This window comes from Kwoniella shandongensis, chromosome 6 (genome assembly GCF_008629635.2).
Source record: "Kwoniella shandongensis chromosome 6, complete sequence".
Classification (NCBI taxonomy): Eukaryota; Fungi; Basidiomycota; class Tremellomycetes; order Tremellales; family Cryptococcaceae; genus Kwoniella; species Kwoniella shandongensis.
In genome coordinates this window covers 1-24298 of record NC_089292.1, presented here as the reverse complement: position 1 = coordinate 24298, position 24298 = coordinate 1, and the positions used below count along the sequence as shown (strand labels likewise).

The following is a 24298-nucleotide window of genomic DNA, read 5'->3' as shown; positions in this document are numbered from 1 at the left end:
AATGAACCCCTCCACCTCGTACAATCGTCATCCATCAATCATCCATGTATCACAGTATCAACATACACAACGCCCATGCATATCGCCCTCACCATCACGCATGATGGCTGACCACCCCCAGCCCAGGTCACCGCTCATCAACACTCCCACCGACGAAGACAAACACCCACTCGCATACCAATCGCATCATCATCATCCATCCATCACGCGTCGCACCTCTCATCACAACAATCGTACTCATTCACCCTCAGCCTCAACCTCTTCACGTGCTAGTGTGCCGCTACCTAATCGACACAGACCCCATGCGGCGACAATATCCGGTGCCAGACCTTCACCTAGGACAGGCGGGTTAAGTGAAGCTGATCTGCTCGGTGTCGGTCCTTCACAACGACATCTACGACGGTCGAACAAGGCATCTCCTTCACTTCACTCGACCGCCGAGCTCGAAGATGTGGAGTATCATACGCCTGCTCGACCTGAATCACATCGTGCAGACTCGACAGGCTCGAGACGTCTTGTCAACTACCTAGATAGTCTGGGAAGAGATGAGATCGCAATTGTGGAGACGCGATTCGACCTGATGTCGGATGAAGAGCTCTATCAGTTCCTACAAACCCTACCTGGTCCTTCTCGAGGTCTTGACCTCCCAACACTAGATCAGCCTGACGACCAATCACTGCCTCCGCGGGCTGAGACACCGCAAAGCGACAAGTCACCTCTCTTCCCTCCGTCGCCTCCTTCTCTCGCATCAAAGCAAGAACCGATAGACCATCCACTGAGAGTGCTGAGTAGAGCTGTGAGGGAACTGAGGGAGGTAATTGGAAAGCTGCAGGACGAGAATGAACGGCTCAGAGAGGATAACAAGGCGAGAAGTATACCTGCGCGTAAAGCGCCGGATCGGGTGAGCAAGCTTTCCCTTGTATCTCACACTTCAAGCTGACATTGGGATAGATGTCGATACATGACGGCTTAACCGAGGCCATCTCGACATCTCTTACATCCGACTCGCCCATGCAAGATTTCCCTTCAAATCCCTTAGTCCTCCCACCCCCGCACCGCTCTACATCACCTGTTCCTTCTACTTCTCGCTCGATCCAACCTCGTTCGCCCTCATCGTCCATCTCCGTTCCGTTCCCATACGACTCACCCATCACCTCAACTACCCAATCACGTTCTACCGACAGCAGCTCAGGTCTAGCGACGCCCAATGCTAGTACATCCACCAGTAAAGGGACCAATCGACAATCGTGGGCTTCTGGACTGTGGGTGTGGAACGCATCCAAGAAGTCAAGACCGAGGAAGGGCAGTATAGGGTCAATCGCTTCGTCGCATCATGTGGTTGCAAGTCCAGCAGTCCAGCAATTGCCTTCGGAATCGGCAGTAATGGATGAAGATGATGAGGAAAACTGGAGAAAGGGTGATGGGGGGAGTAGTCCAGCTTTCAGAGCGATCTTCCTAGCCACCGTGAGTCACGTTCTGTTCGCTGAACATCGGTTCGCGTGTCTCCCTCCGATACATGCTGAATGCTTGTGCCTTCTATACAGCGCATCATAACGCCAGACCCTTCGTCTATCCTCACTTCTCCCGAGATCCCACCAAACGCACTCATAGCCTATCTCGCTCACTCTCTCGTCAGCAACGCCAGGGACGAAGGCATCGTAGCTCGTACCCCTCCAGACCAACGGCGGCAATCTCGCGATCTCTCGCGGTCACGCAGTAGAGCTGCGTCCATAAACAGTCAAGATGCCGTGGCGATGATGTCGGATCCTTCCTCCTCTCCGTCAGGTACCCCTTCGAGAGAGCAGCAGAAATCGTACGGCTATGGGGATCAAGCACTTGCTGCGACTGCTTCTCTCGGAAGGTCACTCTTGTCGTCGGTGTCAAATGCCACGATAAGAGGCACCAAGGCTATCTCGGGCACGAACGAGGACATCCGACCATCACTACTCAGCCGAACCTCATCGACAAGAGCCTTCCCGACAACGGCAGTCTCACCTCCTTCTGGCGCTCAGGTAGGGGGAATTAATCATTCAACAGTGGACGAGACACCCTTACCATCTGTGGAGTTATCTTCGATTGTACCGGACGAAAGCCGACCGCCTACCGTGTTGCTTTCTCGTCAGAATCTCGGCTCATTCTTCCAGTCTGCAAAAGTGAACAAGACCAAGATGACCACAGCGAGTAGGTTTGAGAGTGACGAAGAGCCTTTGACGGACAGATATGGCTTTATTTGTGAGTAATCCCCTATCTACTTCAAAGTAAGACACACTCTGAACGTGAGACTCGCCCGCAGATGACATACAACACGCCAAGATGCTAAAAGACGCGTCCGTTGCCGGGACACCAGCGCCAATATCTCTCAACGGAACTATCCCACGAATCGACGAAGAGTCAGAAGGATGGATAGCGAAGCGTCGCCGCAATTCGAGAGGGAGTCAACGGTCTGACATCAAGGTTGATAGATCTAACGATCATTCCGACGACCAGAGATCTACGACTTCGCCGAGACGGTCAATTGACTCGACCAATGCCAAGTCGAGGACGCCAGAATCAGCGACTCCACCAGGTTCTCGATCCTCTTCCAAGGTCGACCATACCCGACATCGCTCGACGACTCTGATGAGCCTGAATCCATCGCCGGCGAAACCTATCACGGCGAAAGATCACTTGACAGTATCTTCACGAGGGTCATCCAGTCTTCAACCTCAGGCCCACGGTCAACTTGCGACATCTGCGCCTCTCTCGTCTTCGGCCACCCTGGCACATCCTTCTTCCCCGGCCGAAACGTTCCAACAACCCAATGCGAGTCGATTGACCATATCCAGCCTGCTTGATCAACTCACCGAAATCCACGATCGACAACAGAAAGAAAGGCTACACGAATGGGACGCTTTCTTGAAACGAAGAGCAAAGAGCAAAACCGCGACCAATGGAAATAGTAGCGGAAGCGGCAGTGCAGGTGGAGGACAGAACGAGATGAAGTGGGGCACGGGGCTGATAGGGATCTCGCAAATTGGGTTGAATGGAAAGACAGGACAGGAGGATTGGAAGAGCTTTACAAAGCTGGTCAGACATGGCATTCCGATGACTTATCGCAGTGATGTCTGGGCTGGTGAGTACGGCTTGCATATCGGGCTACTACATGAATCGCTGATGAGTCCCGCAGAATGCTCAGGCGCTAAAGATCTCATGGTCCCTGGCGAATATGCCGAGATCCTCACTGTCCATGCCAATGACACCTCTCCAGTCCTGGCCGATATCGAGAAGGACGTATCTAGAACGTTCCCTGGTAACGTATTCTTTGGCGGAGATGGACCAGGGGTGGCGAAGCTTAGAAGGGTGCTGGTGGCGTATAGCTGGTGAGTGCAGCTGAGTATTCACTTGGGTCGGGCTGACAGAAGTGTAGGCATAACCCGGCTGTTGGATAGTGAGTCTCATCGGGATTACAAGCACTCGGTACGAGCAGATTCAAGACTGACGACTTATACTAATAACAGCTGTCAAGGGATGAACGTGAGTTTTCAATACTCTACTATCACTGTGTGCATCCGTTCTTCAAGCTCTTCGCTGACCCCTCATCCTCCAGATGCTCGCTGCGACGTTACTTCTTACCCATACGGACGAAGGTGAGTCTGCCTTTTCCTCTTGCCCTCTTCGTGCCAAACGACCTGCGCAAGTCGCGCATCCACTGCGACTTGTTTTACCAAAGTGTCGCTCTAATCATCGCGCTGATCTCCGTCTCGCGACATAGAACAAGCATATTGGGTCCTGACATGCCTGATCGACCGTCTCCTCCCTCCCAACTACTTTGTCCCTTCCCTCATCGCATCCAGAGCAGACCAACTCGTCCTTTCCGATCTGGTAGCGCAATACGTCCCGAAAGTGCACCATCATCTGGATAAGCTAGGTGTGGATTTGGCGAGCGTGACGTTTGGGTGGTTCCTGAGTCTGTTCACGGATTGTCTTCCGGTCGAAGTGAGTGCGAAAGCGTTTAGTATCTATAGTCTCACTTGTCACTTTCGGCTAATCCTGTTCTTGCCCTATAGACGCTCTTCAGAGTATGGGATGTCTTCTTCGTTGAGGGACACGATGTGAGTTGCACAGACCTCTTTACAATATGCTGGAAAGACGACACTGACTCGCTTCGTTCTCGCTCGATGCCTCCTGCGCAGACCCTCTTCCGCGTCGCCATCTCCATACTGAAACTGAACGAGAACGAGATCAGTAATTGCGAATCGATCTCTGATCTATTCAGCTTCATCTCATCCATGACCTCCAGATTGTGGGGTGCAGATCGTCTGATCGTGGTGAGTCCAAATTACAAATAGACCAAAATGTCTGGTCTCAAGCTGATGATGTGATTATGATGATGTAGCTTCAACATAGTTATAAACCGATTATAAGACATATAGATCTCGTGGCGAGGTGTGAAAAGGCCGTGGCGACGATTCAAAGAGAGATGGATGGGGAGTAGCTCCAATCAGAGGAGGTGTCATCTTGTTGTACAATACTGAACGAAGTTCATGTTGCACGATCTTGTAGTCATACCAAGCATTTTTGTAAGTCCACAATGTATGTAAATAACCATGCATTTCTTTCCTACTTGCTACAGTAAACCATGAACTACGAAGCTACATTGCCTTTTTTATGCCCTTCTTCCTTCGCTTGAGAGGTACTAGTACGCCGCCCCACCGTTGACGTGGAAACATTGCGCGGTAAAGTAAGACGAGTCGGAACTGGCGAGGAAGACAAAGGCAGTTGCGACTTCGACGGGTTGACCTGCTCGTCCGATCGCGGCTAGGTGACGAATCAACGTCAGCGCATCGCCTCGTAGTAGGTAGATACAGACACAGCGAGGGGAAAGCAGTGAAGACGTGTTGGACATCCGCACTCACTGCTGGGACCGAAAGACTCGAGTGATTCCTTGGACATGGTGGCGGCGACGAGAGGTGTCCAGACTGTGTGGAAGGTCAGCAGAGGCCCGATACAAACGCAGAGAAGCTTCACGCACTAGGTCCGGGACAAACAACGCTGTAGACGAAAGCAAACGAACGCCTAGTAAGCATTGAATACTGCGTCACGGTCTACACTCGCACTCACTTCACTCTGATGCCCTTCTCCTTGACGATCTGGTTACTCAATGCACGACTGAAACCGACGATGGCACCTTTGGTAGCAGTGTAGTCGAGGAGCTATACAAGAAAGGATTAATGAGCGATTGTTTCGGTCTGAACGAAACCGCAACGGCTAACTCACCTTGGGGTGACCAACGAATGGGTTCTATAACGAAGGACGTTGCACCGTCAGCTAAATAAGCTCAACGATTTGACAGGGACGCGCGGCGACAACTCACGATCGACGCATTGTTGACGATACTTCCACCCCATGGCATGATAGGGATCAAGTTCTTTGACAAGTAAAAGATGGCGTGGATGTTGACGTCAAAAACGTGTCTCCATTGTTCAGACTCGAGCTCTTCGATGTGGGGGACTTCGTTTTGCGTCGCGGCGTTGTTGATCCTGCAAGGGGCGTATCGATAACGGTAAGCAAGACGTCCAAGGACATTATGCCATGTGGAAGTGTTAAGGAAGGGAATACGTCATGATGTGTAAGGGTGTTATGAGGAGAAGCCCACTTACAAGATGTCAAGTTTACTCCCGCTCCACTTCTTGACCTCCTCGACCATTTCCAAACATGCCTGCTCGGTCCTGAGGTCTTTGGCATACAGCTCGACCTTGGCGGATGGCGCAACTTTAGCGATGTATGCTTTGGTGTCGTTTGCGTCTTTCTCTTCAAGAGGGTGGTAATGGAGGAACACGTCGGCTCCTTCGAGGGCGCTGTAGCATGTCAAACAAGTAGATCAGCTTGGATCGCAAGCATTCGAGGCATCTAACCAGTTGAAGACGTGTAACGCTGACTTACAACAAGATGGAGACTGATCGACCAATACCAGAATCACCACCGGTAACGACCGCCTTCTTCCCTTCCAACTTGCCCGCAGGCTTATACTTTGTCCCATCCGCGAGGATATCGTCCAAGGGCGCAGGTTCGAGAGGTGATTGTTGACCTGGGAGGTTTTCCTGCATCTGCTTGGCGATGGAAGGTGGCAAGAAGCCGGGTTTGTATTGCTCTGGGATGGATGAAGGGGGTGACATCTTGGCTGTGTAGTGTTCTTTTGCGATGCGGTAGTGTCAGACTAGTTGAAGAAGATGAAGAACTAGAAGAGGATGAGATACTTTTTTGTATGATGCCAAGTGGGGAGAGAACGACGACTGTTCCATGACGTCAAGCAGTCACTCACCGCACTCAGTCATCGTCACCACGTGGCGATTCATCTCATCACCATCTCTTTATCATCAATCATCCTCTTTCAACATCAACAACGAACCGATTCTCAATGCTATACTTTCTTCTATCGGTCAATAGGCATGCTGATCTTGCATACTACCCCCCTCCCCCCAGCTCCCTCGATGCAATCTATCCAAATGAGACCACGGCATCCAGTCCATTTCGGTGTGATTGTAATAGTCGTAAACCGGAAATGACCGACGTTCATCCCAGGACACCGGGTTAGACTCCGAGGGTACTACAGGACGGCGACTCGTTCACACAATATCTATATATATTCTTGATCCTTGTCCATCTATCAACCCACACTCGATCCAACTCTGACACATCAACAAGCACCATGACTACCTTCCCTCAGCCTTTCACCTCTACAGTCTCGCACTGGCAAGCCACTGTAAGTTCACCCCCTTCGATAAGACATCGTTCTGACCTTACTCTTATAAAGAACCGGGGCAAGTCCTCGTTGTTCAACCATAACCGCGATAAGAAACTCCCTACAGATGTAGTCGATTACGTCGTGATCGGTGCAGGTATGGCTGGTGAGTAAACCGTTCTTTCTCAAAACAAGCTATGATGTACTAATTCGGCTTGACTTATAGGCGCTTCCATGGCGTATCATCTCACACGACCTGGTATTGCGGACGGCAAGAAGGTCGTCGTTCTCGAAGCCAAAGATGTCGCCTCCGGTGCCAGTGAGTGACCACGATTGATCCGTTGTCGTACAACAGAACGTTGACAGCTATGCCCGCTCAGCCGGCCGAAACGGTGGTCATTGCGCACCGTACTCTTTCGGAGCCTGGACTCACCTCACCACTCCTCTCGAGGAAGGCGGCGCCGGTTTGACTCCTCAAGAGACCTTGGAGGTACTGGACCTTGAGAAGAGGGTATTGGAGTATGTCACCGAGACGATCGAAAAGGAGAAGTGGGAGGTTGATTTCTGGCGAGGCGAAAAGCTTGAAGGTGAGTCGCAACATTATCGTACACGATATTCAAGCTGATTTAGTGGGTAGTTCGACGAACCGAGATTGCCGCGACGCAGATGGAGCTGTCGTACGCTGCATGGATCGAAGCAAGATCTGCGAGCAGGCTCAAGGACGTTAAGCCTGAATGGGAATGGATCGCCGATGCCGCCGAAGCTCAAAGGGTGAGTGGATATGGACAATGTCGAGTCCACACATATCAATGCTAACGGCCCGATGCAGATAAGCCGAATCAAGGGCGCAACGGGATGTTCCAAAGGACCAGCTGGTTCTCTCCACCCTCACAAACTCGCTACGGCTTTCCTTAAATCGGCATTGGCTACCGGTCAAGCGGATCTTTACTCTTGGTCACCCGTTCAGAAGATGACAAAGAACGGTGAAGGGATTTGGGACGTGGACTGCGGAGAGAGGGGTACATTGAAGACCAAGGAGGTGATTGTGTGTACCAACGCACACACAGGGAGTCTGTTCAAGGGTACGGATATCGATGAGTAGTGAGTGGATGTCTGTTCCAAGTGGCCTTGCCTCTATTGCAGAAGCTAACCGCGATCCCGTCTTACTCTTCTCCTTCACCCACCCCGCTTCCTCACATCGTCCCATGTACTCTTCCAGCCTCACCCCTTTCCAAGGTCAAGCAGCCAACGTCACGCCACCTCCTTCCTATTCTGGCGCTGCCTATCTCAACAACACTTACACTATCGAAGACGGACCTTATCTCGTCGCTACTCCTCACGCTGGTATCGTCCTCGGTCTCCACCACAAACTCGCCGTCGACACGGGGATCCTAGAGGCGAAGGATGTATTTGGGAATGCGGACGATAGTTTCGTTCACCCCAACGCCAAGGCTTGTGAGTGATGTTGGTTCTGTTCGGTGGAGCAGCGCTGATAGCGTCGTAGGGCTGGCAAACTACTGCAAGGACTCGTTTGCCGATTGGGGTAAGGAGGCACCCGGAGAAGGTGGGATGAGATTCTGGGCTGGTATTCAGTGCGCAACGAAGAACACCTTGCCTCTTGTTGGACAAGTCCCAGGCGAGCGATACAAGGGTATCTGGATCGCTGCGGGCTTCCACGGTGAGTCGAGCGGCGTTTCATATCCTTCGCAAACGCTAATGCCTGTTTGTTCAGGTCATGGAATGGCTCGTATCGCTCTTACCACAAAGTATCTCGCCAAGCTCGTCACCACCGGCAAGTGGGATGCTGGTCTCCCTCTCTCATTCAAGATCACGACTCAACGACTGGAAGACGGAAAGAAGGCACCTCCATACATCACTGACGCGGACAAGGTGGGTGGTGTATTGGGCAAGGTGCTTGGCGGGTTGGGTTACGGCGGCGGTGTCAAGTCTGTCGCGAGATAGTTGTATTGTATAAGATCATGATGCATAGAGTTGATATTCGTGATCGATCGCATGGAGTGTCCCTGCCGTGAAGCTCAGCCCCGGTGTACACAAGGTTTATTGTGTATCCATCTTACCCTGTCTTTGGCTTACGCCACAGGGAAGAGCGGGTTGAAGGGGGGTCTCCATGGGGAATAGCAAGGGAAGAAGAGGGTGGGAGTCGGTGATATCTATGGGGTAAATGAATGACATGATATGACATGATAGAGGGAAAGTAACCGAGAGGGTAGAGGGCAATAGCAGCGCCGCGCAGCGAAGAATAAAGAGCGGAAGAGGGAGATGCAATGACAGATCATGTGGATACTCTTTCTATGATACGATTCAGATCTTTCCGCCTCGGTCCGACATCGGCAAGAATACTCATATACATCTCTCTGCCGCACGAATGGACACACTCTGCCAAGACGACGGACACACGTACTCGAACGAAAACGGCCGACAGGATGAGGTGAGAACCCTCACGTAGACATATGTAGAGTAAAGTTAACCGAAGTCGAAGTAGCGACTAGTGAGTAATACAACAAACAGGGGGCAAGAGTAAGCTTAATCTTCTCAACCCTTTTGTTTCCCTCCCCTCGCTTACCACATCTCCAAACCCATCCCATCCCATTCCCCTGAACACGTCGTCCGGATACATCATCCCATCGCAGCATCGCATCGTGTACATGCAGTGCACATGCAGTCAGTGAATAGCAATCCCATTCGGAGGTATACTACCATAACACTTGTTGCCCCACACAATTCCACCAAAGCTAAAAAAAAACCTATAGCAAGCTTTAATCAAACCTCATCCCAACCTTGTCTCTCTTCTCTTCATCGTCACCATCTTCTCCTTCTCCTTTACATCGATTAATCATTATACATCATCACACCATCGCTCGACATCGACATCACCTCGGATAGGCTGTGAATCAGCACGCGGTCATATCCGATTCCATTACTCCATTCACCAAACCATCGATACATCATCTCATCATCAGTCGTCATCACCATCACCTCTTTGGATAACAAGCCAAGATGACATCGTCTGCATCGCTATCGCCGGAACTGCTCGCTCATTCCTCACTCCCACAAACGAGCAGTATACCCGAAGTGTCGATGGTGGAAGAGAGTACAGTGACAGGAGTCACCTTTACGCCAGAGTGAGTCTTCATTTCTAACGAACGTTCTTCCTTTCAAATGCTTGTGCTTCAAGTAAATCGCTGACCGATCACTCTGATATCATCTACCTAGACTATGGATGCAAAGAAGACATTGGGCATTGCAAGTCCTCCGTCGTGAGCAGGTCCAATCGGTATGTTGAGCACATCATCACACCTGCTTCACCCTCACTCGCTGACTACCCTTCCACCGCACAGGTCCTCGATATCGGTTGCGGTCCCGGTTCACTCCTCGAGACATTGGTGATCCCACCTTCGACAGTATCAGAACCACCTATACGACCGAGATCGCAATCGAGGAAATCGCAGTTGCCAAGTCCGGTGGATAGTGATTTGGAGCAGGATGACGGAGAAGGGCAGGAGCTGTTCATACGCGTAAGTGTTGTGTGACTACCTTTGCTCGAGCTTGCATTCCCCGTGTCGGCCTCTTCAAGCACTTCATACCGTCATGTACTCTGTCTCAACTCGCACTTGGACCTCGCTGACTGTTCACCCACAGCGACTAGGCGGCGTCGACGCATCACCCTCGGTTATCCACCCCGCCCTCTCGATCATCTCTCCTCCTTCCTCATCGTCCACCTTCCCACCCCGTCGACCGCGTTGGGAACCACTCACGACGGAGCTCTACCTTGGTGATATCGAAAAGTACAATGCAAGGTTAGAGGGGTACGAAGCGATGATTGCGTTGGAGGTGATTGAGCATCTGGAGCCGAATCTGTTGAGTCGTTTTGGTGTGGTCACGTTGGGGACGTACAAGCCGAAGATCCTGCTGGTCTCTACGCCTGTGAGTCGTGCAATGGGACACTGCATCAAGACACTGCTAACTTGCTTGCAGAATTTCGACTTTAACGCCAAGTTCCCTCGAGCAGAAGAACAGGACTTTGCAAAGAAGGGCTTCGTCGATCCGACTGGGAGGACAGATCGTGTCTTCAGGTAGGTACAATGTATGAACTGATCGGCTGTTGCTGACATTCACGCAGACACTCTGACCACAAGGTCGAGATGACCAGTGCCGAATTCAGAGCATGGGCAGAAGCTGCGGCAGCGGATTGGGGGTGAGTGAGCGTCTGCTTTCTTCATGGCGAAACTGACATCGTGTCCAGCTACGAAGTTGAGATCTCTGGCGTTGGTATCTCTTCCAATCCATCATACTATCCCGACACAGATCCTGTTCTCCCCTCACGACCGATCTACGCTACCCATACCGCCATTTTCCGAATGAGCACCGGGCTACCTCTTCGCTCGCCACGATCGGTCCGAACGATCGAACTTCCCTTTATGCCAGGATCGAGAGAAGCTGCTCATCCACATAAACTCGCTGGACGATTCACACATCCGGTCTCGGCCCCGGGAAATGGAAGCAGAGCGCCACCATCGGATGTCAGAGCGAGAGTGAGGGAGAGTTTCACGCAGTGGAATGTAGGAGAAGTCAGTTTGGACGAGGTCTGGAGCGTCCTTGAGATTGCAGCTGCGTGTGCGGGGAGCAAGAGATGGCTGGTGGGGTCACTAGGTGGATGGGGTGATTGTGATCCGGTCAATGGCGAGAACAACAGGGAGTTCGAAGTGAGAAAGGAGAAGGGGAGGGGCTTGTCCGTCCGGTGGAATAGTTTCACACAGGTGGATGGGGAAGTGTATCGCGGGGAAGAGTGGGGGACCAAGATGGAGGGCGTCGAGTCGAGTGCACAGACGGGAGGGTGGTGATTCGGGTGAGTCGGCGTAACAGCATAGCATACACGGTTTCTCGTGTCAGGTAGTCTCACGTAGCATCCATCACACTCCAAAACCAAAAACGAACGCGTCATGCGACATGTACATGTATCCAATGCATATATGTCTACACCAAGATGGCGGCTCTGGTCGAGTGCGCTTTCGTGAGCGATTCTGGTTCTGGTTCTTCTGTCCTCTTCTTGACCACCTTGCGAGGTTCTTTTTCTTCTTCTCTGACTCTCTTGCTCTCCGTTATCTCCTCACCGCCATCCACTTCCTCCCTCGATCTCTTTGCGCCCGTCTTGGCAACGTTTTCGAGCTCGTGACCTTGGTGAGCGAGTACCTCTTCCAGATCAGGAGTATCAGATAATCTCGACACGAGCTTATAACCACCCGGTACTCTTCCATGTCTCAGATCCTCTAGACCCTTCTCTATACCCGTCAACCCTCCTTGTACGAGACGTATTCTCGCTGGAGTCAACAGGTTTTTCTCGAGGAGAGCCTCGTACGAATCGAGCAGTGCTTCAGAGAAGTCTGGATGGCCGTAGAAAGTGGTTGAGAAACTAATTCGCAGGGAATCGACTTTACGAACAGCGTCAGAGTCGTCGACTGTTTCTTTCGAAGTCCCGGCTATAGGAACGAGTTTGGCGAGTGTATCTTCGGGTTTGGAGGGGAGGTTGTTCTCTTTTCGGAAAGACGATGAACCTTGGAGGACTTCATGGCAAAGATTGGCAGTCTTGCCTCCGACATTATCAATCGCGACGAGAACCTACGGGAACCCGGAAAGTCAGTTCTCGCGCTCTGACACCAAGGCAGTAAGTCCAGCTTACATTATCTTGGGTCGCTTTTCTGATTTGTTTGACTAGATCTTTCGGATCTGACCATCTATCGAGGACGACGTCCGCTCCCAACGATCTCACATACTCGTGATTTGACGGTGACGCCGAACATATCACTCGATAACCCAACAACCGAGCGAGTTCTATCAAGTAGACTCCGGTGATACCTGCTCCACCCCAGATCAAAATCCAAGGAGCGTCGGCTTTTCTCTTCTCCACTTTCGTCGTGGAAGACAAGGCGTCGACGGACAAACCGAGAGTACGGAACAGTGCCACGCCGGCTGTGATGAGTCCCGTCCCTAGAGTTGCGGCTTGTTGGCATGAGAGATGGTCCGGCGTGTGACCTATCTCGGAAGCAGAGTGGACGGAAAATTCTTGGAAAGCACCGGTTCCAGATACAGACGAATTGGCGCAGAACCACACCTAGACCACAAAAAGGTAAGCACGCGCTATAGACTGTGTTCTGAGCTGAGCCACTCACTCTGTCACCCAGCTTGAACCTGGTAACTTTTTCTCCCAAACCCACGACTACACCCGCTCCGTCTCGACCCATCACTTTGGCCTCTTCCCCAATACCATATTTGAACGCGACACCTTGCCAATCGAACGGATTCAGCGCGACATACGACGTCTCGATGAGTACTTGGTTCGGCTCAAGATCCTTGACCGTGGGGATCGGTCGAGCGTGAGCTAGCTGCCATGCACTCTGACCTGTAGGTGGGATACGAGCCAACAAAGCGCGATGAGATTGTCTGTGTGGCATTTTGCGTGGCGAAGCTGGAAGAGGTCGTAGAGATGAAGAAAGTTCTTTTGATCTTTCATTGATCTTTCAGAAATTAATTCTCTAAGTGCGATGCATATCCTCCTATCGGCAATCTATCTATCTACTCAAGCACAGACTCCCCCCCAGCCGAGCCAAGACTATCACGACATGATGACAACCGATAATTGTAGATGCTTATTCACAACGAACCGACGTCTGTCACGCCATTCAGACTACCACCGGATGATGTGATCAATTGCGCAATCGTCGGTCAAATCCGTCCACAACACTTCCCTTCTGGGTGGGCAGATATCATATGTCAGTTTGTGTTGATCTCTCATGCATAGACAAGGTCTCATTTCGGCCGGCATGCATCAGTGTTCAAACACACAAGTCAATCGACATTTAGACATGTTTGTTATGCATGTAACAACGCTCTATATGCGCAGTACAACGATGTTACTTTTTTAATCCCTCAATGCTCGGGTTCTTTTGGCAGGTCTCTCCTCTCCGTGTCCATTCCCGTTTGTCTCTACGCCTTCCAGACCCTTCTCCTTGAGCGCCTTCTTCACTCCCGGGATAATCCACCTTCCGTAATCCACCGCGTCGTTGTAGTTGTCGTAGCCTCTGATGGAAATGAGATCTGCGCCAAGTTCGACGTAATCGACGATGGAGTCGATGATAGTTTGAGGAGAGCCGACAAGAGCGGTGGAGGCACCTCGAGCACCTGTAGCAGTGACGGTGGGGTACCACAGAGCTCTATCTTGAACTTCACCCTTCTTGGCGATATCGAGGAGTCGTTGAGAACCGACGTTCTGGGGTCCGTCCTTGGGAGGAGGTCGACCGAAGATGACGCCGTTGTTGCTAGAGAGGGTCTCGAGGATTCGGTGTGCTTTCGACCAAGCGAGTTCCTCTGTTTCCGCGACAATGGGTCGGAAGGTTACCCAGATTCTAGGTCGGTCGTTGGGTGCTCGACCAGCAGCATCTGCGGCCGCGTAGATTTTGTCGATCTGTTCTTTGGTCTCCTTGAGTGGTTCACCCCAAAGACCAAAGATGTCGGCGAGAGCACCACCGATCCTGTATGCTTCCGGGGACGAACCGCCGACGGAAACGAGAATGTTACCGTTGGTGGGTATGACCGTGTTTCTGAAATCTTTGAAATTGTAATATTTCCCTTCCCAGTCGAATGGTTCTGAAGATTTCCAAGCCCGACGAAGGATCTTGATATATTCCTCTTGTCGAGCGTATCTCTCATCCTTTTTCAAGAAATCACCCTCTCTAGCTTGTTCAGCATCATCACCACCTGCGATGAAGTGGACGACCACTCTTCCTCGAGAGAGTTGATCGAGCGTGGCGAGCTGTTTCGCAGCGACGGTGGGGTACATAGTGTTGGGTCGAAGGGCGATGATCACCTTGATGTGTTTGGTGACGGAAAGGACGGTCGCACCGAGTGTGAAAGGGTCGAACCCACCAGAATGGTAAGGGATCAAGGTGTAGTTGAACTCGTTGTCATCGAGGGTTCGAGCATATCGAACGAGGAACTCGGGGTCGACAGGAGCTCCGGGGATAGGGTGAAGCTCATTCGAGGCGTTGGCAAAAGTAGCACTGATAAATTCGGTGGGCATCGTGTGTGTGAGTGTGTGGTCGGGCGGGTAGGTGGATGAAGTTGCATCTTGAAAGAAAACAACAGTCTTGCGATTATAAGTACTCGGTACCCTTCGGTAATGTTAGTGCAAAGTATAGACCGACTCATAGGTTGATTTGATCATATCACGCCATAAGATAACTAAGCAATAATAAAATATCGCATCTCATGGGAGAATCGGATCATTGCATTCCGTAATGTCGCCATCGGTGTCTATCTGATCAGATTGTGAGATGATAACGAGCAAGGCACCGTTGCAAATGTGAATGCATGCGAGGTCAAGGGAAGATATGTTAAGGGAAGAAGACATGGGTGGAGGTGGATTGGGGGATGCGCTGGTAGTTCAGTCAGTATATCTCTCACGCACGTCAACTCACTTAGTCTCGCTTAGGTCCAGCTCGCAGTGTGTTGTACTGGCACCACAGTCAGACTAGAGCCCTTCGGACAGGACGATACATGCATGCAACGATGTGGAATGTAACTGATGTCGATTATAAGGAGTCAACGCGGTGGAGGTGTCCGCGTCGACCTCAACTCGCTGTTTATCGTTCAATAACTCGTCTTCTTCTCTTCACCCCTAATTGTCAGTCACATTTCTGCTTCATAAGGGGCTGCAGTCCTCTCTGCTCGATGTGGAGGACGACCGTCCAACATGGTGTACACTCAGGTGAGTTGTGTCATATATTTGCTCTGCTCGAGATCATAGCTCGTTCAGTTGTCGCTTCATCCAACCTCGCGCTGACTCTGCGTTCAGTGGTCCTTATCGGCATTTCACGACCCCATCGCCGAGCATGGCATTGACCAACGCGCTCTCCACCCTGCATGTGTTAAGAGATGCCCTCTCAATGCCTGGGAAAAGGAGTCGACTTAGAATTACGACTGGAGGAGGCATGGTCGTTAAACTAGGACGTAAGTCTTCCGGATCAACCATTTCAAGTTGAAGCTCTGCTACACGATCGCCGGCTGACTTAGATGGACAGGCTCAACCAAACTCGCTTGTCTCCCGTCCTGCTTGCGATAATCCTCACTGGAACTCATACATCAGACAACGGTCAGTCTAGATCCACCTGGATATCGTGGTGAATGAGAGGGACTTGAGACCATTGTTTTGTGAGTAGTATCGATCATCACTCATTGTAAGCCCGAAGGTGATTCATCTGCGTCTCCTGCTGACGATCTGTATGAACACACTCGACGCTACTACTTCACTACCCGTTTTCCCCTTCGCTCTCATCAATTTTACCCTTTATCACCCTCCGTCGTCCCTTCACTCGCTACAACTACTTCGTTTTCCCAGTGAGAAAACCGCCTATCGTCTTCAGAGAGGGATATTTGTGATCTCCTTGAAGGAAGATGGATGGAAGATGTATACTGGTCCCACGTAAGTGGCCGGAGGACACATCCTTGCGATCAAAGCTTCTGCATTCGAACCTCTGATTGAAGTTCCCGTTGCAACAGTTTCCCCAACACATTTCCTTCCCTTCCCTTACATCGTTACACAATGGCCCTCGCCCCTATCGTTTGCTACACACCGTCACTCCGATCCTCATGCAGCCGATGCGTCAGAACAATAGCCTTTCGCGTTAAAGGTTAGAGGAATAGGATGGTCAGGGGCGAGGGAGGTCATCCCCTGTGGCGAGGGCAAGGGCCAGGGCGGCTTCTGCAAGGTGAGTCGTGCATCACTTCTTTCAAGAGCGCTGCATTCGGGTGCTCATTGTTCATCCTGCGTAGGAAATCAAACACGCGATAACTTGCACTATTGGTTGGCAAGCAGCCCTTTCGTCGCCTGAACGTGCGAGCTGGGAACAAGGCCTTTTGGGAGAATGAGGAGGCAGAGTCAAGGGAAACAGCTTACAGCTAAAAGATTCCGGTCAGTACTGGGTCAGATGTTTCTCCGTCAGTCCTACGCGATTCCATACTTACAGCTGAATGTCAGTGTCCACACGTTCCTAGCCTCCTTTACCCCTGCTACTCACTTGACCACTTCCAGACATATGTTCTCGGAAGGCAGTGCATGTCCCTTCGGTCGGATCTTCCAGCTACCACCCGACAATTCGGACCAACTTGCGGATATGCGGCAGGTACATTCCACATTCCACATTCCACAGTCGCCCCGAACCCCCCATGGCACGTTTTATGGAGATCATCTCGGACAACACCTAAAAACCGCCATCGATGCGAGGAGATGCGCGGCGGTGAACAAATCAACCGTTTAACCGTTTACCATTGCTATTCTCGGAGTTCCACCACACCCCGCAGCAACAAGGAATCGTCTGGCGAACCGCATATGGGGCCGCCGGGATCACAGCGTCCTCATGCTTCAGCGCAGTATACATCGCGGTTTAACCGTTTAGCCTGTCGCGGTATAATCCGAGATAGGATATATAATATGCGGGAGTGTGTCGAGACCAAGCCAAATAATTACATCAACAAAGCTACAACCGCAACCAATACTGCATACCAATCTAGCAACAAGTACAAAACAAATCAGCAAGGTAAGTGCACCACACTCACATGGTCTCCTGCATGCACTGACCTTTATTCTCCCGCAGATGTCGGAACATAAGATCACCGTCACCCTTACCCAAATCTCCAAGATGATCGACCACTCCCTCCTCCACCCGACCATGACCGATGCCGACTTGATTGAAGGTCTTCGAATCGCCAAGAAATACAACACGGCGACTGCATGCATCAAACCCTACTTCATCCAGCAAGCTTTGAAGGAGTTGGAAGGTAGCGATGTCAAGGTCTGTCCTGTTATCGGTTTCCCCGCCGGTAACAGCGCTACCCAAGTCAAGGTGTATGAGGCTCAACTCGCCGCGAAGGAAGGAGGCAAGGAGATTGACATGGTCATCAACATCGGTAAAGCCCTTGGAGGAGACTGGGAGTATGTCAAGGATGAGATCAAGCAGGTCAATGATGTGGTCGTCGCGGAAGGTGCCATTCTCAAGGTCATCTTCGAGAACGACTTCCTCAAGAACGAACACATCATCAAGCTTTGTGAGATCTGCTCCGAGCTCGACGTCGGTTTCGTCAAAACATCGACCGGTTACGGAATGGTCAAACAATCCGATGGCTCTTACAACTACAAGGGTGCGACGGTCGAACACTTGAAGCTTATGCGACAACACTCGAAACCCAGCGTCCAGATTAAAGCGGCAGGTGGTGTCCGAACGCTCGACGATTTGCTCCACGTCATGTCGCTGGGAGTCACACGTATCGGAGCGACAGCGACTATCGCGATCATCGAAGCGGCTATCGCCCGAGGGATCACAGATACACCGACGACAGTAGACTTCAAGCCCATCGCGGGGAGTGAATCCGGTGGTTACTGAGCTTGTGAGTGGGTCCGCTCTACTCGTGCATGATGAGCCTGGCTGATGTATCGACCAGTTCCCTTCCACGAACATCAATGAGCCCAGTCCGTAGACATGTATGCATAGCGATGATTTATGACCGCATGCCATGGAAAGCGCAGTGTAGCCTTTGCATAAGCACTATATGGTGGTACTGACTCTGAAACCCAACTCGAAAGCCCAAAAAGAGAAAGAATTGTCCAATTGTCCGTATCTGTCACCCTGGCTCGCCCTTTGCCATCATCCTGCTTCCACTTTCTGTTCGACACACCCCGCCCACTCTCAATGTTGTCCCGCTCCCCCTCATGTGCCTTCCTAAGACTGGATCTGAGCGTTACACGCCCCGGTAGGCTGTCCGTCAATCGGCACAACCTCCAAGCAGATCTGCACGAATTCTGCGTTCCAGCTCTTTGCCTGGGCAAGATCCGGCAAGATGACGACGGACGCATAAGGCATCCAGAACCAACCCCAAGTTGGAGTACCCATATTGTAATTGAGCGTCGCTGTCATGATTCCTCCGCCTGAGATCGAGGTGGTAGAGACGAAATGGGTATCCCAGAACGACTGGAGCTGGGCAGTTGTGGAGAAACTGGGTTGACCGGAGGCGTAGGAGGTTCCGGATGTAGCACCGTTGACGACAGCGAAGATGGATGGGTCGGTGGATGGGTCAGAGTTGGCTGGGAGGGTGTAGAGGGATTCGTATGTTGATGCTCCGGAGGGGAGGTAGTAGGTTTGGGCAGTTGTCGAGTCCTGTTGAGATGGGAAGCAGGGTCAGCATCAGCGTACTAGATGCATTAGGGAGGTAGGTGGTAGTGGAGCCGCGTAGATGGAGGGATGCAGGAGATAAATGTTTTGGGAACATGTAGCTCATGAGAGCGAGATCAAACAAACACTCACATCGCCAACTTGCATTTGGTCGTCACCATAGACCCAACCCTGCACTGGATCGTGCCCTTCTTCAACGGGTGAGATCTGAGTCGCATAGATCTTGACCGGGTTGGCAGACCTGCTCTTCACGGGGTGCTGGGCGGCACAACTTCCAACAGGTTGTTGGCCGACCACGACAGTCTCCACACACACGGCGATCGCGTCTCGCCAGACCGCTCTGGCACTGTTGATGTCGGGGAAGAGTCGGATCTGATTGTTGCTCTTAGAGTATATCCAGAGCCAGGTGGTCTGTAGTTGATTGTTGAAGGTGAATTGTGTGGTGACGATGGAACCGGAAGAGAGTGAGGGGACGTTGAAGATCTTCGCGATGAAGTTTGTCGACGGGGTGAGCTCTGTGTTTACGTAGGGGATTGCGGATGTGATAGGTCCGTATGGGTAGTTCTGGGTACCAGGGAAGATTGACACGCTGTTTACTGCGTTGTCGCGGGTGATGTAGGTTTGGAGCTCGGTTCCGGGGCCTTGGGGGAAGTACCATGTCCCAGCGGATGATTGGGTCTGCGGTGGGAAGAGACGCAGCATCAGAAAGGTGTCCACCAGGCAAAGTATGAAGAAGAAGAAGAAGACTCACGGAGGCGATTTGAATAGTGTTCGACGTAGACCCCAACCAACCTTCGAATGCCTGACCCTCCGCATCAATCTCCCTCGCATACAACTGAATCGGGTTCTTCTCGTTGACATCCAAAGCTCCAGTCTCCAAGTAAGCCTGACATATTCCAGGTTCGGCACCAGCAAGAACCGACTCGATGCACAACTCCACCATCCCAGGGTCGTATGCTTGAGCGTTGGCGAGGGAGGAGAAGGCGTAGACTTGTTTGTCGGTAGGGTTGTAATGGTATGTCAATTTGAGTTGATTGTTGCCGACGAATTTGGGAGGTTTGACGATACCGGATTGGTTTGGTGGGATCTGGAGCATCTGGCCGTTCGATTTACCGGAATTGGCGAAGAGGGGACCGATTCTGTGCGGAAGTTAGTTATTGCTTGGGACATTGAAGGAACAAGAGGGGACAGAGTGAGGACGAGGGAAAGACGTGAAGGTGGATCCCGACCAGTACAGAAAGGAACTCACGCGGTGTTGCTTGCGATCGCATTGGCCGAGACGAGGTAGAACAAGTCCCCAACTGGAGCGTAGACATTGAAGATACCATTGTAAGCGTTGTAGCTTGGGATGTAGAGCGAAGTTGGTGTCTAAGATACGAGATCAGCGCGATTTCCATCCATCAACGTTGACGCGTCCTTGAACGCGGAGAGTCATGCACTCACCGCCGAGTAACCGAATGTCCCATCCTGGTTCGCAGTCATGTACCCAGCGACGCTCCCATCCTTGGTCCTGGCGTAGAACCCAGCGGGGAACTGGCCGTATGTCAATTTCTGGACGTAGGGTGCGCAGTATTTCGGCTGTCCACCGGATGAGACGAGCTCGATGCAAATCTTGGAGCTGGAATAGGGAAGAGAGTACATCCAGTCGGTTTTCGAGCCGAGGATCAAATCTCGTTCGTATCTCTCGATACCCGCGATCAAGGTTGAGTCTCCATTGTAGGAGAGACCGACAATACCTTCGCCCGAGGTGGGGATGGTGAAGGTGATTGCGTCGGTGGTCGAGCCGGGAGTGGTACCTAGATTGATTATATTGCCGTTCTTAGTTCCGATCAAGGTGTAAGTTTGATCGTCGACATTGGCGATGAGCTTCTGAGGGGAGGACGGGGTGGACAGGTTGGGGATGTAGAACGTGGTGGCTTGTGTTGCGTCCTGGTGGAGGTCAGCTCAAAATAACAAGAGGGAGGACAGGTGACTTACCGCAGCAAGATACAGGTTGTTATTCTTGTCCGCGTTGATCCTCACGTATCCGGTTCTATCACTGTTGAAATCTGTCATCCACAATTTCGACGGATTGACGAATGACCCGTCGCCGCCGTTCGATCCCAGAGCGAGTGTGAAGTCGGGTACAGACCCAGGCGTGTAGAAGATGGCGGTCTGAATCTTGGCTCCGTCGATACTGGCCAAGGCAGTTGCGACATCGGGAGCGAGGTGTATCTGGCCGGAAGCATCGGTCACCCAGATGTATTCATGAGGCGTGGATGCGCCAGCTGGTGTGAATTGCGGAGAGAAGCCGCCGGCGAATGAGGGAGGTGCGAAAAAGTCGGCGATGCTGTCGGCAGGTGGTGTCGCGCTAAAGCCAAAGCTGACAATGTCGCTGTGAAAGAAAAGTCAGTTTTACATTTGATGGTGGTCCAGCTCGGAGTAACGCACTTGACCGTCGTCGCATACATCAGATACGGTTCTCCCGCCTTGAAATCTCCTTCATCGACACTTGGGACCCAGCTAATGCTCGAAAGAGTCTTGCCATTGGAGAAATCGGGTGTGACAAACTTGGACGCTGCGGTGATATCGTTGCTGGTGGTGAATTGACCGTTCACAACAACGGAGTAGATAGTGGTGAGGAGGTCTCGTTTGGTGGTTGAGCCGGATTGGAAGGCGATACTGTTCACCTCTTGACCGGGGGAAAGACCGGATCGTCTCGCCGGAGCGGCTGTGCAATTCTATCAGCGAGGATAAGCTAGGGAGAGTTCGACATACCATGGTTTGTACGGGTCGGGCTGAAGAGTTTTCTAGGTTGAGCAATACCCATTCCACGGGCGATTCGCTCCCCGTTGGTCAAGTTGGTGGAGGACAAGACATCGATGTCGTGGTGAGAGGATGTAGGTGCCGCCGACGCCAGACCCAAAAGAGTGATAGCCGCCGCGAGGACGGTTTTGTAGAAGAGCATTTTCGAGTTGGTTGGGAGTTGACGAAAACATTCTTGTCGAAGCTGAGGTATAACTTATATAAGGAATTTGATGATTGAGAAGTGGGATGAACAAGAAGTCGGGTTGTGATCGATTTATCACAACGGGCGGTCAAGCCTGTGTGATCCGGAAGCAGGACGTTCGCTTCCGAAGTGGTTACCAAGTAACGATAAGTGTATATCGGGTGAGTATCGGTGAGTAACGAGCAGGATTGTTACCATGTGTTGCTTGGAATCCGCGGGATCAACAAAGAGGATGTCTCGTCGGATGGTCACCTACATTCCAGTGCCTGGCTGATCCGACGATCCGGTTCAGGAACAGTGACTTCCCGTTCAGGTGTTGACGCCCTCTTGGGTACCGAAGAAGAGTAGGGCGTAAGTGAACATTGGTCCGAAGTTGTTGTCAGAGGAAGGCATATGCATGCATGTTATGTAATCTGTCTATAGTACCCAGTCAAAATGCATTTTGCACCACGATATCTCTCCATCTCCCCATCTCTCCATCTGCCTCGTTCATGATCATTATCATCTTTCTCGCGGACTTGGTCCAGGGTTAAGTCAACATAAATGGTTCCTCTGAAACGTCGCTTGAGGGTTCCGCCAAACAAGCACAGGCGGCACCGTCGAGGAGATCGTCTACCAATGGAAGCTTGAAGTCATGAGCTCGCTGTTTCGAGTTCGTGTGCGTCCCAGCGAGTCGTCTCCTTCACCGCATTCGGCCTCTTCCGAAGACTTTGTCAAGACGGCATTGTTAGATAGTTCGCGATGTGGAAACAGATCTAATTGTCTCCGTCTGACCAGGAACAATCGGGTCTGTACATGTAGTGTGGATTGGTGTCCGATGTTGCTATGTCAACGCGTCGAGATGTTCCGTCGTCTTTACATGCGCGTACGGCTCGATCAAGCAGCAACAGAACCAATTCAAGATCGACCGGAAGAGCGCGAAAATGAAGCCTGAGTGTATTGGCTACGATCTGTGCTAATTATGCACAGATACTCCCGCGCGAGATGTTCGTGGACAACATGATTATCGCTCGCAAGATGATCGCACTGGCAGAGGGCAGAGGTATCGATTTGTTGACCGGCGTGATCCTCTTCACACTTTCCCATTAATCCGCGTCCTTCTGTGCATGTCGATTCTTTATAGAGACTCGATACGATGCCAAGGCCCAACACATCGGTCGACCCTCCATCGGCTTAGCCAAGAAGGGTGACGTCGGGGTAGGAGCTAGGGAGAAGCGTGCAGTTGGCAAGGTATCAGTGCGATGCCGGTTGCTCATTGCTGACTATGCAGCTTCGATTCCATCGCGCCTCGCCGTGGGACCACCCACGGGTGTTTGAGTGTGCTCACGTACAACGGCGGAAACATGCAAGTCCAAATCATGCTCTTCTCGGTCGCTCGCATGCGGCACTGGGCATGTATTCATCTGGGTCACAAGCCGAAGTGAGCTTATCTTATCTTTACGTGATTGCGTTTAAAAGAGTATTCGTCGGGTGGGTTATATCGAGGGGATAAAGAGGTAGATTACTTAATGGGTACATACAAGTCATTTCATGCATTCATACATTTCAACACGGACGGTAATCATGTATACGCTCGTAGGTACACTCTGAAGCTTCAGCCTTGGCTCCACATGCATGAGGGGGCGAGGAGGAGCGATTTGATGACAGCACCATCCGCGTGAGGAGACATAAATCGCGTGAACTTGAATCAATTGATTTTGATTTCTCTTCTCTACCTCGAATTGTGATTGATTCGCTTTATTTTTGCATTCTGAACTGTTCTTCGCACCACACGATTTGGAATCGATCAGGAGGGGTGTGAGATAACTGTACATCATGCACTCGGCAGGATATTTGAGATAATGGCCGTACAAAGTGAGTTTGATCAGTCTATTATTGATCACTGAACGTATCACTGACTGCGACCCATTTGCAGGAGCTATTACCTCGATGAACTAGCTTCGAATGAACTACAATCAATACTACGGCGAAGGCGATCTCTCATTGTGTTCTGGGGGTGCGAGCAGGCCCACGATGACTCGATATCGACGTGAGTTTGCTCAAGAGTCTCCCTGTGCGCACTGTTGCTGATTCACTCAACGGTTTAGTCTTCCTTGTCCCTTCCGCACCTCCCTCGCTCTCGTTCTGATCTACAAGCCCATGGAGCTTTCACATATGCCAAGGAAACGTAGCGGTATCGTGATCGCCTTGGGGTTAGGGGGTTAGGGGGTTAGGGGTTAGGGGGTTAGGGGGTTAGGGGGTTAGGGGTTAGGGGTTAGGGGTTAGGGGTTAGGGGTTAGGGGTTAGGGGTTAGGGGGTTAGGGGGTTAGGGGTTAGGGGTTAGGGGGTTAGGGGGTTAGGGGTTAGGGG

General features: G+C 51.5%; 8 protein-coding genes across 8 annotated transcripts; 4 read left to right on the top strand and 4 right to left on the bottom strand.

The window, feature by feature from the left end:
- Positions 1-103: 103 nt before the first annotated feature.
- Positions 104-4474, top strand: CI109_103331 (uncharacterized protein; the record flags this gene model as incomplete). Its single annotated transcript, XM_065967281.1, has 12 exons — positions 104-901; positions 952-1464; positions 1545-2232; positions 2294-3112; positions 3167-3359; positions 3407-3427; positions 3498-3513; positions 3587-3626; positions 3752-3975; positions 4047-4091; positions 4173-4307; positions 4376-4474. The coding sequence occupies 12 exons, from the start codon at positions 104-106 to the stop codon at positions 4472-4474; spliced, it is 3591 nt and encodes a 1196-aa protein (XP_065823353.1).
- A 201-nt stretch (positions 4475-4675) lies between these two features.
- Positions 4676-6155, bottom strand: CI109_103330 (uncharacterized protein; the record flags this gene model as incomplete). Its single annotated transcript, XM_032005559.1, has 8 exons — positions 4676-4797; positions 4896-4958; positions 5012-5031; positions 5101-5192; positions 5257-5280; positions 5354-5519; positions 5640-5837; positions 5923-6155. The coding sequence occupies 8 exons, from the start codon at positions 6153-6155 to the stop codon at positions 4676-4678; spliced, it is 918 nt and encodes a 305-aa protein (XP_031860048.1).
- A 533-nt stretch (positions 6156-6688) lies between these two features.
- CI109_103329 (uncharacterized protein) lies at positions 6689-8683 on the top strand (the record flags this gene model as incomplete). The annotated part of the gene is made up of 9 exons (XM_032005558.1): positions 6689-6742; positions 6794-6887; positions 6948-7040; positions 7102-7308; positions 7359-7492; positions 7551-7822; positions 7941-8176; positions 8226-8399; positions 8454-8683. The coding sequence occupies 9 exons, from the start codon at positions 6689-6691 to the stop codon at positions 8681-8683; spliced, it is 1494 nt and encodes a 497-aa protein (XP_031860047.1).
- Positions 8684-9739: 1056 nt separating this feature from the next.
- CI109_103328 (uncharacterized protein) lies at positions 9740-11583 on the top strand (the record flags this gene model as incomplete). The annotated part of the gene is made up of 7 exons (XM_032005557.1): positions 9740-9864; positions 9956-10016; positions 10081-10257; positions 10382-10666; positions 10718-10815; positions 10863-10937; positions 10986-11583. The coding sequence occupies 7 exons, from the start codon at positions 9740-9742 to the stop codon at positions 11581-11583; spliced, it is 1419 nt and encodes a 472-aa protein (XP_031860046.1).
- Positions 11584-11716: 133 nt separating this feature from the next.
- On the bottom strand, positions 11717-13191 carry CI109_103327 (uncharacterized protein; the record flags this gene model as incomplete). Its single annotated transcript, XM_032005556.1, has 3 exons — positions 11717-12358; positions 12420-12851; positions 12910-13191. The coding sequence occupies 3 exons, from the start codon at positions 13189-13191 to the stop codon at positions 11717-11719; spliced, it is 1356 nt and encodes a 451-aa protein (XP_031860045.1).
- A 467-nt stretch (positions 13192-13658) lies between these two features.
- Positions 13659-14816, bottom strand: CI109_103326 (uncharacterized protein; the record flags this gene model as incomplete). The annotated part of the gene is made up of 1 exon (XM_032005555.1): positions 13659-14816. The coding sequence occupies one exon, from the start codon at positions 14814-14816 to the stop codon at positions 13659-13661; it is 1158 nt and encodes a 385-aa protein (XP_031860044.1).
- Positions 14817-16337: 1521 nt separating this feature from the next.
- On the top strand, positions 16338-18174 carry CI109_103325 (deoxyribose-phosphate aldolase; the record flags this gene model as incomplete). Its single annotated transcript, XM_065967280.1, has 3 exons — positions 16338-16355; positions 16426-16503; positions 17389-18174. The coding sequence occupies 3 exons, from the start codon at positions 16338-16340 to the stop codon at positions 18172-18174; spliced, it is 882 nt and encodes a 293-aa protein (XP_065823352.1).
- Positions 18175-18510: 336 nt separating this feature from the next.
- CI109_103324 (uncharacterized protein) lies at positions 18511-22312 on the bottom strand (the record flags this gene model as incomplete). The annotated part of the gene is made up of 9 exons (XM_032005553.2): positions 18511-18945; positions 19093-19638; positions 19712-20099; positions 20210-20328; positions 20404-20889; positions 20938-21334; positions 21391-21670; positions 21718-21949; positions 22271-22312. 9 exons carry the CDS (start codon positions 22310-22312, stop codon positions 18511-18513), a joined length of 2925 nt encoding a protein of 974 aa, XP_031860042.2.
- Between the last annotated feature and the right edge of the window lie 1986 nt (positions 22313-24298).